The sequence below is a fragment of the Larus michahellis genome, chromosome 1, assembly GCF_964199755.1.
Source record: "Larus michahellis chromosome 1, bLarMic1.1, whole genome shotgun sequence".
Taxonomy (NCBI): domain Eukaryota; kingdom Metazoa; phylum Chordata; class Aves; order Charadriiformes; family Laridae; genus Larus; species Larus michahellis.
Window position 1 is genome coordinate 119,586,276 of NC_133896.1, and position 13,235 is coordinate 119,599,510.

Genomic DNA, 13,235 nt, shown 5'->3' on the forward strand with positions numbered 1-13,235 from the left:
ATAATTAGCGAGAGTAGCAGGTCCCTTTCCCATCAGCCTTCAGGTAGCGCCAGGTCACCTCCTGTGGGGATGGCTATGTACGCTTGCACTGACTTAGCAAAGATTTTTAATGTTGGATCAATAGACTCAGTACGATGAAACCTGATGTTGGGATTCCACTGAAGACGGCAGTTTTCACTGGAAGTTAACGCTTGAATTTCGCCGATAACGAGGACAAACCGCCCTCCTCAGCCGTTGAGGGGCCGTTAGACTCGCGCTAGGGGCGGAGCCCAACGCGGCGCTTCCGCTCAGAGCCCGGCCGGATGGGCGTGCCCGCGCATGCGCGCCCGGGGCGGGGGGGCGCGCGGTGTGTGTGAGGAGATGGCGGCGGCTCCCGGGCTTCCTACCCCGCGGTACGACCACCTCGGGGCGGAGGGGTCCTTCGGGGATGTGTACGAGCCGGCCGAGGACACTTTCCTGCTGCTGGACGCGCTGGAGCGGGACGCGGTCCGCCTGAGGGAGGCTGGGTAGGCGCGGCGGCCGTCGGGAGCGGCGCTAACGGCTCCCCGCGAGGGTGAGGGGGGAGGGACACGCCCCCGTCCCTTGGGGCCGGGGTTGCTACACGCTGAGGAGGCGGCGTCCAGCCCCACGGCCGCTTCTTCCTGTGGCGCAGGGCCCCCGGGCTGCTGACGGGTGTCAGGGTCCGGGGGGAAGCGGTGCCCCCCTGAGCGCCGCCCCCCCCGGCCTCTCCTCGGAGCGGCTTCGGCCTCTGCTCGTAGGCCGTAGGTTGGAGAGTAATTTTACGAGCAGCTGCGCGGTGGGCCGCTTTTTTTTTTTTTTTCACTAGGGGCGGCAGCAGCAAGTATTTCAATGTGGTTAAAAATGTCCATGTGTCAACCCAGAGAAGCTGTAGTTGCGTAGCTGCTGAGGTTGCTGCCCAGTGTCAGTAGCGGTCATCTCCACGGCTGAATCATAAAATTGTTTAGATTGGAACAGACCTTTCAGATCATCAAGTCCAACCATCAACCTAACACTGACAAAAACCATCACTAAACCATATCGCTAAGCAGTACGTCTGCCCATCTTTTATATACCTCCAGGGATGACAATTCCACCACTTCCCTGGGCAGCCTGTTCCAATGCTTGATAACCCTTTCAGTGTAAAAATGTTTTCCTAATATCTAATCTAAACCTCCCCTGGCACGACTTGAGGCCATTTCCTCTTGTCCTGTTGCTGAAGTATGTCTACATAACTATAAATGCTATAGAAATCACCCAGGGAGTTAAGCTTTTAAGTGATTATTTTAAAATTGCCTGCCACTGCTGTTTGTCCAGAGCTGGCTGAAACTCACCTGAGGTATTCTGCATTTGAGGCCTGCTTTTGTTGTGTGGCTTCATGGTGATCCCAGAATCACAGAATGGTAGGGATTGGAAGGGACCTTCGGAGATCATCTAGTCCAACCCCCCAGCCAAAACAGGTTCACCTAGAGCCAAGCTGGACAGGGACGTGTCCAGGCGGGTTTTGAATATCTTCAGATATTCTTCCATAATTTCTGTTGGAGTTCAGTCTTGCAGCATAAATGTGTAATAAATGCCGTAGAAGTATAGCCTGTACTATTGAGATTGTGCAGTTAATGGAAACTTTAGTGTTAGGCACAGGGGAAACATACATGTTTCCCAGAGTGGCTTGTGGTAACCAGGAATTGTCTGTATGGTCACTAGTAGCCCTGTGAGGCATTACAAAACACAGGATGTTGTGTGGTCTTTAAAGGCCATATGATCAGCAAGTATTTCAGCCTGCTTGGGAGAAGGGCGCTTTGGCAGCAATTTCGTAACACTGTCTTGACTAATTCTGCATCTGTTGCAGGTGGTCTTGTATGTTACAAATAAAAGTCATCTGGAGTTTTCTCTCTTTAGAATTGAGATCTGCCTTGAAATAGGATCTGGATCTGGTGTGGTTTCAACATTTCTAGCTTCTTCCATTATTGGATCCAATGCGCTGTACATGTAAGTCTAATACCACTTAAATTATTGCATGCAATAATGAAGAATAATTAGCCCTCACATATATACTTTTTATTTTCACATTTAAAAAAACTATTCTTTTCACAAAGAAATATTAGCTCAATTCTACAGATATCTACAGAAATCAGAGCAAACAGAGCCTAAACTATTTACTTCAGGTTCTGTAACAATTAAGTAGTCATGCGACTAAATTCCATTTTCCCACTTTTTAGACAAATTGCTAAGCTTACACTTGTGTTTGCTGGGTTGAATTGAATTTAACCACTGACTAGTCTTACTGTAGTCGCATGACATAACATCAGTTACCTGGGTATTTGCAGTAACTGAATTTTATTAGAGACTTGTATGCAGATATATTTATGCAGAGCTAGCATTGAAAAAGAAATCCTATACTTCAGCTTTCAGATGGTCATTAAAAACTGCCAGTGCAGTGTTAACTGGTTTAGTTGCTGATACGTTGTGTGTATTTTACTGTCTATTTTTTGCTATTTACTTGGAAAGTAAAGGATGCTGGAAAGGACATTTTCATTGCGCGTACATAAATTAGCATGTGGTTCATAGAGTTAAACTTCCACATACAGTAACCAGTAACTTGCACTTCATAATGCTTTGCTTTTAGATGCACAGATATCAACCCGATGGCAGCTTACTGTACGCTGGAGACAGCTCTGCTTAACAATGTTCACCTTCAGCCAGTCATTACTGACCTGGTAAGATACATGTTTCAATAATATCTTCTTTATAGTTTTTGTAACTTTTTAATACTTATTAGAAATACTGAAAAGTAACCATAAAGTCTAGAACAAACATGCTTGTAATAAGCACAGATAAAAAAAAAGAAAACAACATAATGCCAAAGTGTTTCTGAAAGAAGGGAAAAACAAACAACTCAAGGTTTAAAATTCAAATTTAAGCTTTAAATATTCATTGAATTAATTTAAAAAAATAGATATAGTTTGGAAAAGGCTGCACAAAGAACTCTTTGGTGACCTGACATTATCATAGCCCTTCCTCTAATGCTATGCAGTTCTTGGTTCTCAACTCTTTACAATTTAATTAGGAACTGTGTATGTTGTTTCTTTTTGTTTCTTAGAAAATCTGATATGGAGAAAAGCTTAAGTTTCACATCTCTTTAGCAAGATATTAGTTTAAAATATCCTGAATGTATATGTTTATAAATGATGAAGACAGGCAACAATAAACATGATCTAAAATGTATGAACAACTGAGAGAACTGAACTGCAGTTGTCACAGATTGGTCATTTTGTGTAACAAATGTTAACCGATGAATTTATTCAAAATTCTTTTATATCTAACTTGAATTCTGAACTGAGCAAGAAGAAAGTACTACCTTTGTGTCTCTTGTTCTTTTACATCCCATACATAACATAGTCTTAAGACTATTGAAATTGTTTTGCTATGCACGGGTACTTCTTCTTGATGCTTCTCTTGCACATAGAAAGTAAAGTTTAGCGTTTCTGAGTCAGGCTGAAATGCTCAGAATATCCAGCACTATGTATTTTTACAAAATGTTTGCATTCTTTATGTTTCCAAAAAAAAATAACAAAAGAATCATCAACTTTATCTATAGGTCAAAGGACTCTCTCCAAGATTAAATGGGAAGGTTGATCTACTGCTATTTAATCCACCGTATGTGGTAACGCCTTCTGAAGAGGTAGGAAAAAATCAAAATACACAATAAAAAAGGTATTTCTTCTGTGAGAGAAGAAATGGCAAATCAAATCAGCTCTGGTATGAAAACTGCAGGATGTTGTAGGACCAGCGCTGTTTTAGTGAAAATGATTTACTAGAGTCGCTTATAAAGACAACATGGGAATGAGGATTGCTAGCTGCTGCTACTCAATACATAGTTTCTCCATCAAGTATAAACCATGGAAGACTCTCTTAGGCATGCTAAAGTATTCTTATAGAAGACTTTCAATGGAAAATGCGTTTGTTCCCTGCAAATAAATATCCTCTGCTTCTGCAGACTCCTACTCTCAGAATTTGACTCATGAACGCTTAAAAAGGGTTTTCTGGCCACCTTCCACTTGGCAAACAAGCTCATAAAACATTTACAAGAAAATACATACAAAGTATGTGACAAAGCGTAGCTCTTTCAATTCAGTTTAAGAATAGAACTTGAATAAAAGTGGTATGTTCATCGTGTAGGAAGTAGTCTTAAAATAATTGCTGCATAAACTGATCTGCTGGATCAAAGTTGTCAGATGTCTAATGGCAGACACCTAAAGCTAGAGATTACGGTGATGCTTCCCTTCTAAGTATCACTGACACTTCTGTCATTCTGTGTTAAGACAATCTTTGCTTTCATTTGTCCTAGGTGGGAAGCCATGGAATAGAGGCATCCTGGGCTGGTGGCAAAAAGGGCAGAGAAGTAATGGATAGAGTTTTTCCATTAGTACCAGACCTACTTTCACGAGGAGGATTATTCTACTTGGTCACAATTAAAGAAAATAATCCAGGTGATCACTTTCCTTGGACTCTTAAATGTGCCAAACTAGATTTAACACTGTATTAATCAAAGTGTTGATTACAGCAATATTCTCTAGGTTGTAAGACTTCAGTAAACAAGAAAAAGTAGTACATAGCAACAGTTGAATCTAACGTGGCGATAGCAACTGACTGAAGACTGACAGTGTGTATTGAAATTCATGTAAGTGTTCTAGGTCATTGTCGTGGTCTAGGTCATAGAAATGCTATAGATGGCTAGAGTGTATCTGCATGCTTTATACAAATTGTGGCATCTCTGCAGACTTGTGCTTCTCATCTTTCAAGTTTGGGTGGGTGTGTAACCTACAGATGGACTTTACATAACCTGATGCCTCTTGGAATCCTTTTTCTGAATTCATGCCTTGTGCATGCAGTGTATGGTGAGCTAGACCAAAAACATAAGCAAATTTACAAAAACTAAGAACTCCCTAAGCTAGTTTGGAAAATGGTAATGTGTAGGTGCTGAGCCCAGCAGCTCTGCAAGACTTCAGTTCCAAGTCTGAAAGGTGACTGTAAATCTGCTGAATTAAGTAATGAAGCCAGGCCAGCCCTTTCTCATGAAGGAGAATGGCGTTGTAAACTTAAAATGAAAAAGCCTTTAGTTAGAAATCTGATGTCTTTTATTTTTGACATGTGTAGGGAAGAGATTCGGACTTGCTCCTTCTAATTGCTTAATGGCTAATTTCAAGGGGGAAGATTACTCTTTCACAACTGATTAGCTTTTAGGAGAAGGTGCTATGAATTTCAGTTTCTCCTACAAATTAACTTCATAATTGAATTGTTCATTGCTATTAATAATACCAAAACGCAGAACTTCAGTTAGTAAATTGTAAACTTTGTTCTTGGTGCACGACTTTGCATAAAAATTGCTGTCTGAAAGAGTAAGAGGACACATTTTATAATCTTTGCTTTACAGCTTATGTTTGGCAAATATATGAGCGCTGGCTTTTATAGTGCTATTTCTATATAAACTTGGTCGTAACACTGCACTTTCAATTACAGATGAAATTCTGGAAACAATGAAGAAATGGGGCTTAGAAGGCACACGAGTACTTTCACGGCAAGCAGGACAAGAGATGCTTACTATCCTCAAATTTAGGAAGTCTTGATGACTGCTCTTAAGCTTCCAGATGGCTTGCAGAAAGTTGAACATAAAGTACTCAAGTCGTCAGATCAATTTTTAAGCCAGGATTTTCACCTCTTAAGGTGTATCCTCACTTCCTGATTCCTGCAGTGAAACTCATCAAGACTCTGTATTTTTATTCTGGATGTTAACCAGCTATTATCTGCTGTCAGAGGTACGACTGTCCTCTGGCTATCGAAAGGACAGTTGTGGGGGAACTGTGAAATACCCTACCCTGCTGCATTTGCACTGAAGCACTAAGGACTTTTTCCTCTGTAAATAGGTACCTGTATATTTGTCACTGTATCTTATTAAAACAATGTACTTGATAAAATTCTTCCTGTTTTAATAACTAGTTATGCTGGGTTTAAATGAATACTTGGAATCAGTGTTACTCACTTTGAAGACCATTGAGGAGCAACGCAATTCAACAATTCAAGCACAGCTAATGCATCCCCTTCGGTAAGTTTTCTGTCAGTTTGGTTTTACGTAGATAAACGTGAATGTGAACACAAACACACAAGAGGAGGGTTTAGTGGGAAGAGTCGGTCATGTTAAGGATGTTACTCAACATTTATACTATATACAAAAAATGCTAGTAGTTGACACTACTGAGTCTAAAAAAAGAAATGCATTTCATTGGACCAAAGTGAGGCTAGACTCAGGACTTTGTTGATTCTTGCCGTCTGAATAACTTGTCTAAGGAATGTCAAAGGTAGGAAACCAAGAGGAAACTTCGTGGCCATCTGTGAAATAAGATGTTTCCACAGTTTTCCACTGAAGAATTTAAGCATAGTTTTGTTCTTGCAGCTTCACAACTGCCTAGTTGGTTAGTGTCGTATTTCAGTTTGACTGCTTCCTACTTCTAGAACCTTTTTGACTTAATGGTATGCTAAGCTGTACTTTTTTTTTTTGTTCGTTCAGTTCTCCCTTACAAAACTGTAAGAAGAGGAGGTTTTACGCTTAGTGATTTTGCTTTTATGTAGAATCATGGTTTTTAAGGTTATAATTATAGCAGTAGGACTGTTTGTATGAACCAAAACACTGTCATCCTTATACAGCTCTAGACGTTTTATGTTGCTAACCTCTTTGGCTAACAAAGTTAGGTTGCTGAGCAAAACACGACTTTAAGATGTAGTCAAAACATGCAATAGAATCAGACTACAGGTTTAACAAAAGGAAGTTTTAGTTAATCTGTCTAGCTTTTAGTTACAGCTAAAGAATTAGTTTTAAAAAGAGGTAATCAAAGATAAAAAGATCTGGCACAGTAGATCACCATGCTTATCAGCACATGTGGTTTTAAATTATTAAGGACAGTATAATGAAAATCAGAACAGAAAGCGTAATAAAACATAACACGCTTTCAACAAAAAACGATTGCACTGGACTACCTAACAACTGGATATTTGAACAAGGAACTATGTGTTCACTTTAATAAATCCTAAGTCAGTTCTAGCTCCACAGTCTTGCTGTCTGCTGCAGCTTTAGTGGAAGCACTTGCCAAACTGCAATCCAAGTAAGGACATGGGTGAATTCCGTAAGAACTGACTACTGTTATGCTCCTATCAGACTGGGAAACAAGTGACAGGCCAGGTAACTTTTTTTTTTTAATTTTGGAATTTGCTCTGTCTACACAGAGGTCTGCAAGTACACTTGGCAATGCTTTTGCCAGGGCACGCCTATTCCCTTCTCCTAGGAGACCAAAGAACGCAACACTTCCTGGAGAGTTTTGGGAAGCATATTCCTGCATTCAGTGCACACGAGAATAAGCTACACGGCAGATACAGGCTTTCTATGCAGTGTCAAACTTAACAAGAAGAAAGCAAAAATTCTGCTCCCCCAGGCCCCTAGGCACTGCTCTGTCACCAAGTACCAGTGTCAAAAGACATAGTGCTGCTTGGCGAGTGCCTGCGCTTCTTTGTTCTAGCAGAACCAAGACAAAAGCTCTGCTGAAGGCTGCACCTAGTAGACAATTTGCAAGTAGAGGTAGAGTTTAAGATGGCGCTTTTCAAGCAATACTTGGTTAACCACGACTGGCCTTCAAATCAGTTATTTAACTTGCAAAGAAGTCATTTAGAATAACCAGTCTTGTCTGAGACAAAGTGATGCAACGGAGACAGTCCTGGAGTTTAAGTAACTATAAAAACAATACAGCTTGCTCCTTGATCTGTGTTTTCGGTTAGACCTTTTCAATATCAGTTTTAAAACCTGTCCATTTTCTTTCTCAAAAAATGTCAAGAACTCTCTCTGCTGGAAGCCCAGTGTTACCTGTTAAAAATATAGACTTACGTTATCAACGTCTAAAAATTATTTCTAGAGCTGTCACCTCAAAAAGGACTAACTTTGAGAAAACATACAGAATCTAAAATAAGCAGCTCTTGAGGTACAGACAGTTGACCACGCTATAAACTTAGCATCTGAAAATTTATACTATTAATTTCGGAAAGTTTATCACACATGGGAAAGACAGCAATCCAGAGACTGCAGAGACTGACGAAGTTCATTTATTCCTCCCTGTTTATTAACTTTTCAAAGAAATCCACCACAAATACCATCCAAGTTAGAATATATTAGTATGTTACTGCTGTTAGAAAAAAAAGCATGAATAAATGTATAGTTGAAGACAATATTAAATTCTGATACACCTGTCACATCCACTCAAGAGTCCTTATCTTTATGGGGCAGTGGAAGTACAGTATACATTCAGTGATGGTTAATTTGCCAGCTAATGAAGGCATTAACTGCAATAATGAAAACAAGAATTGATCAGTGCGTATGCCTTCTCTTTAAAAGCCAATCGTCAATAAAGAGGTAGTGTTTTTCATAGTCATGCAGGAACGATTGTACTCTCTCTACTTACTTGGGCTTCTGAGTTTTTAGGGTGCTGGATGGCTGAGTTTTTTTGGGAAAACAAGACTGTTAAAGGTGAAAGCTCAGTTTATAAAGACCTTAGTTTACAGCATGCTATGTTAAAAAATTTCTGCTTTAACAGAAGGTTATCACGTTAGTTCCATGCCTTAATGTCTAACAGCAACAACATTCATTTTTCCCCCTGCCATAAGAGGAACTACTATGAATGTATTATAATAAAAAAAAAAAAATCAAGTCTTTATACCACCTATGTTAAATTCACCTGTTATATTAAGAGGCATGATCTGGGTTAAGTGCATAACACCACGTTAGAATATACCTAAAATAAGAGGTTTTACTCAACTATGCTGTGGCTTAAACACCACTTTTCAGATTTAACTCTACATTATTTCTGAATTTTTAACATATCTCGATACCTTGAAAATATACAAATTAAAATAAATTATTCTTATAGATTTCTTTATATCAAAGAAGAATTTTCAAACTTACAAAAAACAGTCCAGAGGTAACTATGTGTCATATTCCACTAGTCAAGAACTTAAAGTAACTGACAGTATTTCCAAGTAGGTAGCTTCTTTCAACATACAGTTTATTGCCTCCTCTTCATTTATTACTTTGTTCACAGAAAGAAGACAGACCGTTTTATTTCAGAAAAACGTCTCTCGACAGAGTGGACAGGTGGATTTGTTGCTGGATGTGAACCATTTGTACTGAAAGAGAAAGACAGCTGTTTAATATACGAACGCAAGGTGAATATCAATAACAGTGCTTTATGTCCAGTAATATCATTTGCCAATGAATGTAACTATCAAAACATTAACTACACTTTAAAAAAAAACTAAGAAGAAACAGTAAAAAAAAAACCAAAACACTTCCACTTGTGTGTATGCACGTGTATATATATGTATGTATCTGTATATACACATATGTATATGCATACATATTACATATATACACACATATTACACACATACGAATATTACACACACACAATATTAAATAAAAAAAAACCTGACACACAGGAATTCTCATCCAGTCTCATTTTAGACTAAAAAGCTACTGTTTTTAAAGCAGCATTAACTCCTCCATGGTATAGCCATACAGATGCCAACCTGTTCCAGTATACTCTGTAACCGTGCAACTGATGCCTGTCATGACTTGGCTAGAGCTAAATGTTAATTATCCAGATCAGCATGGTTTACTAAAGAGCGTGCTGCATAAATTGAAATTTAACCTTCTCTATTCCCATATCTGAGCTGGTAACAACAAGCTGCTGTTGCTACACTCTACGTGGATGTAATGGCTTATGTGTTACTGAACATGAAAGGGATAGTTCATTATCTGTGAAGTTTAGCAACCCCTCTCTCATTACATGCCCTTACAGTTTAGTACAAAATCCATACAAATAATCTATGAGTTCAGTTAATCCCAGATACTCCATTGACATAACAGAGAATTGATGGTATTACAATAGAAGTTCCTGGTTCAAACTATAAATGGATATTTTGCCTACTTAAAAACATTTAGTCTAGGTACTTACCAAGCAAGCTGAATGAAACTTTTTCTTGCATGTTCTGCAAGCTTTTTTAGGAAGAGAATAGTTGGAGCCATGAATGACTGAAAAACAGATCATGCAATCTTCAATGCCCTCAAAACGTTTATCCACGTTATTTTTCCACAACGACAAGCCTTCCATTATACTTCCATTCTAATGGAGAGAAGAGAGCTGTTAATGCTGTAGAATTCCTTCAGAATATTCTTACCGTTATTCCTAAACACATGAAGGAAACAAAGCCTGAAGGCTTTATAATCTGAAATTATATGCAATATATGCAGTGAGAAATTCATAAAGCCAACACATGAAATACAGATGATGGTCTAATCTATAGACATGCAAGCATTCATCACAATGAAAAGAATGCACTTAGGAACACTTACAAGGGGATTTTGAAATTTTCAATGGCTGTTTTGTTTTGTTCTAACCATAGATGATGCAACTTCATCAACTACCAATCTTTTAGAGGATTTCATGCACTGGGTTTTCTGTTGGCGTTTTTTTTTCGTTGGGTTCCCCCCCCCAAAGTATACTTAAGATGACTGTGGTGGTTTGGGCTGGGCTGGCCACTAAAATGAATGATAGATGCTGTCTTTAAACCAGGACAGATGGCATTGCCACATGGGGCAAACACTGGCCAGTGGCTTAAGAGGTCTAAATTTTCAACTTTGGATATGGATTTAACAGGACTTATTAGGCTGATAATTTTACCTCTCTGTTTTAGCATCTGGAGAAAAGCAGATAGCAAGAGTGACCAATTCTATAAAGTCTTTTGAGATCCCTTATACGGATCTAAATAATATTACATTACTAGGAGTATTTTTCTATTATCAGGGCTCTTAAGTTTTCGAACTGATGGGCTTCCTCTAAACTCACCTGATGTGTAAGATATGTGCTTAACTGTAGCATCCAATTGCGCCATTGCTGTACAGCCACACCAACCCTCTTTCCACTCTCAACCGTTATGGATCCCAGTGGGTAATTTGACGGAAGCTGTATTATTAGTTCAATAAATATATCATCAACTGAATAGGTAGCAATGACTTCCCGTGCAGCAGACCGAGCTTTTACCTATGAAAAAAATGCACATATTAAAAAAATTCCAGAGATACACACACCATCTGTAGTCTTTTTATACATAAATACGTTACTACACACATTAAATAATTTTCTTAGACCAGGAACACACTTTTCTCAAAGAAAATAAAAATCCCCTCATATCTTGTCAAACCAAAAAGAAATTACCAGCCACTTTTCAAACTACTGATTACATTTTTTTAATAAACCAAGAAGTATATTGATAGCAGTATCTTCCACTTACCTGAACTCCTCCAACATCATAAAACCCATTCTTTTCTATTTTTTTCCAAATAGAATATTAATAAACATCAACTTAATATATTGATACCAAGCTAAATTGTGTTTTCATCAGTCATTTAGAACAAAAAAAATGCAATCATAGAAAACACTGTAATATAGTCTCGTTCTGAGAAGTAACATTTCTTAAAAATGTTTGCAAAAAATTAAGTAAATCAAAAAAAGGACGAAAAGTCTTACTAACCGTTATGCCATTAAACAACTGTGTGCTATTCTGAACAGAAGATATTTCCTGTGAAGAAAGCACGCTGCTGACATATTTGCTTGTAAATTTATCTACAACATTGAAGACACGTTTCTCACAACTATTCCACCAAAGCCTGACCATGGCTGGCAAGTCTTTCAGCGTTATATGGTACACAGAGCAGGCCAAGTGCGGAATCTGGGAGGACAGGGCTCCTGTCCCTGGGAGGGAAAGAAAGGATGTTGAAATACTCTAACAAATAAGGCACAAATGCTGCTTCTGCCACACCGCATACAAAAACTTTGATACCAGCGTAACTGTGGTAACTGGAATTTCACGTACATGCTCCTTCTATACGTACTACAATTAGTGCTTGTTTGACTCTGCCTTTCTCCATCAGACTGGTTTCTTTGTTTCTTAGGCTGACACTTCACAACTGGAACTGCATCTTCTAATTTAGAGATGAACTCTAGGTGGACTACCAGAAATCAAGATTAACTATAATTCTAGAAATGACAAAATGCTCACTTTGGAGTGAACAAACAATAAGATGTTTGGAGCACATCTGAGGTTTGCAGCGTTCTACAGAAGTGCATAAAAAGATAAGGGTAATCTTTCTCTTGGGATGTCACGTTAGTAATTCCTTCTTACTGTCATCCAGATAAATTCTTCTGCAACATACAGTGATGTTCAAGCAAAAAATTTAGAAATGAAAACTCAGTATCTTTGCTTACATCTATACACATACATAAAATAACAATCTCAATGAAATAACTTTCAAAACTAATTCTCTTTTTCACATTTCTCGGCTAAGAAAAAGCAGCCTATTTTCTCTCACCATGGTTGATTAATCTGGGTCTTCTGAACTGCATGACGAAAGCAACAAATAATTTAATGTCTCAAGCGTATAGAAGAATATATATTAAAATACTTCTATTCGTTTCATTTATGCATTAAAATAGAAGAAAAAATATAAATCCCATTTAGCATTAAAAAAAAATATATAAGAAATGGAAAAGTTCCAGAATAAATCACATTTTTAGTATTTTGAAATCTTTACATACATTCAGGACTTAGATAGTAGCAATGTATTATTTCTGCCCTAAGTGAATAATCTAAGCATTTCCTGGTTTGGGGTTTTTTTCTTGATTTTTCTAATTTTTCAACTTTGGTTAAGGTTAAAATGGGGAGTGTTAGCCAACAGTTTTTAAACATATGTATGTATTTGTGTGTATCTTTTTTATAGATAAGATTTTTCTAAATATGTATTTTTAAATAGAAAAGAGTATTTAAACTTCAGCAATATCAAAACTCTCTCAAATGCACAAATAAAATTTTACTTACCTTTAACATCTAAATGAAGCTCTTCAGTAAAGAAGGTTTTTGTGTCCTTATTTGGAACTTCTGAAGTTGGCCCAGAAATAACAGGGTTTTCAGGCATGAGCCTGAACAAGTGATAAAGCAGTTTATTCAAGCTTTTAGTTCTTCTCAGGTATTGAGAGTAGAGAACTCGCAGCTGATAGTGTTAAAAACAAACAAACCAACCAAACCAGAAAATACAGATGAGACTTGAAGATATAGCTTACTCTGTAAATAATACAAGTACATTT

At 38.1% G+C, this 13,235-nt stretch overlaps 2 protein-coding genes across 4 annotated transcripts in view; one reads left to right on the forward strand and one right to left on the reverse strand.

Moving 5' to 3' along the window:
* The first annotated feature begins 290 nt into the window (after positions 1-290).
* HEMK2 (HemK methyltransferase 2, ETF1 glutamine and histone H4 lysine) lies at positions 291-12,996 on the forward strand. 3 transcript variants are annotated; one of them, XM_074600278.1, is made up of 9 exons: positions 295-506; positions 1,897-1,986; positions 2,624-2,714; positions 3,596-3,679; positions 4,346-4,487; positions 4,562-4,678; positions 5,518-6,100; positions 9,135-9,258; positions 12,047-12,975. In XM_074600278.1, exons 1-6 carry the CDS (start codon positions 319-321, stop codon positions 4,579-4,581), a joined length of 615 nt encoding a protein of 204 aa, XP_074456379.1. In that variant the 5' UTR covers positions 295-318; the 3' UTR covers positions 4,582-4,678; positions 5,518-6,100; positions 9,135-9,258; positions 12,047-12,975. The 3 variants fall into 3 exon arrangements, with proteins under 3 accessions (XP_074456361.1, XP_074456379.1, XP_074456369.1); XM_074600260.1 differs by lacking the exon at positions 4,562-4,678 and having other exon boundaries at positions 291-506; positions 12,047-12,996; XM_074600268.1 differs by lacking the exons at positions 4,562-4,678; positions 12,047-12,975 and having other exon boundaries at positions 296-506; positions 9,135-10,056.
* The window catches only part of LTN1 (listerin E3 ubiquitin protein ligase 1), a 31,423-nt gene continuing 26,314 nt past the window's right edge, over positions 8,127-13,235 (reverse strand). The window contains exons 26-30 of the mRNA XM_074600245.1: positions 12,970-13,141; positions 11,626-11,846; positions 10,941-11,135; positions 10,050-10,217; positions 8,127-9,219 (exon numbers count right to left, since the gene is read on the reverse strand). Coding sequence (XP_074456346.1) covers positions 9,157-9,219; positions 10,050-10,217; positions 10,941-11,135; positions 11,626-11,846; positions 12,970-13,141 — 819 coding nt within the window. The 3' untranslated portion in view covers positions 8,127-9,156. The remainder of the gene's footprint in view (positions 9,220-10,049; positions 10,218-10,940; positions 11,136-11,625; positions 11,847-12,969; positions 13,142-13,235) is intronic.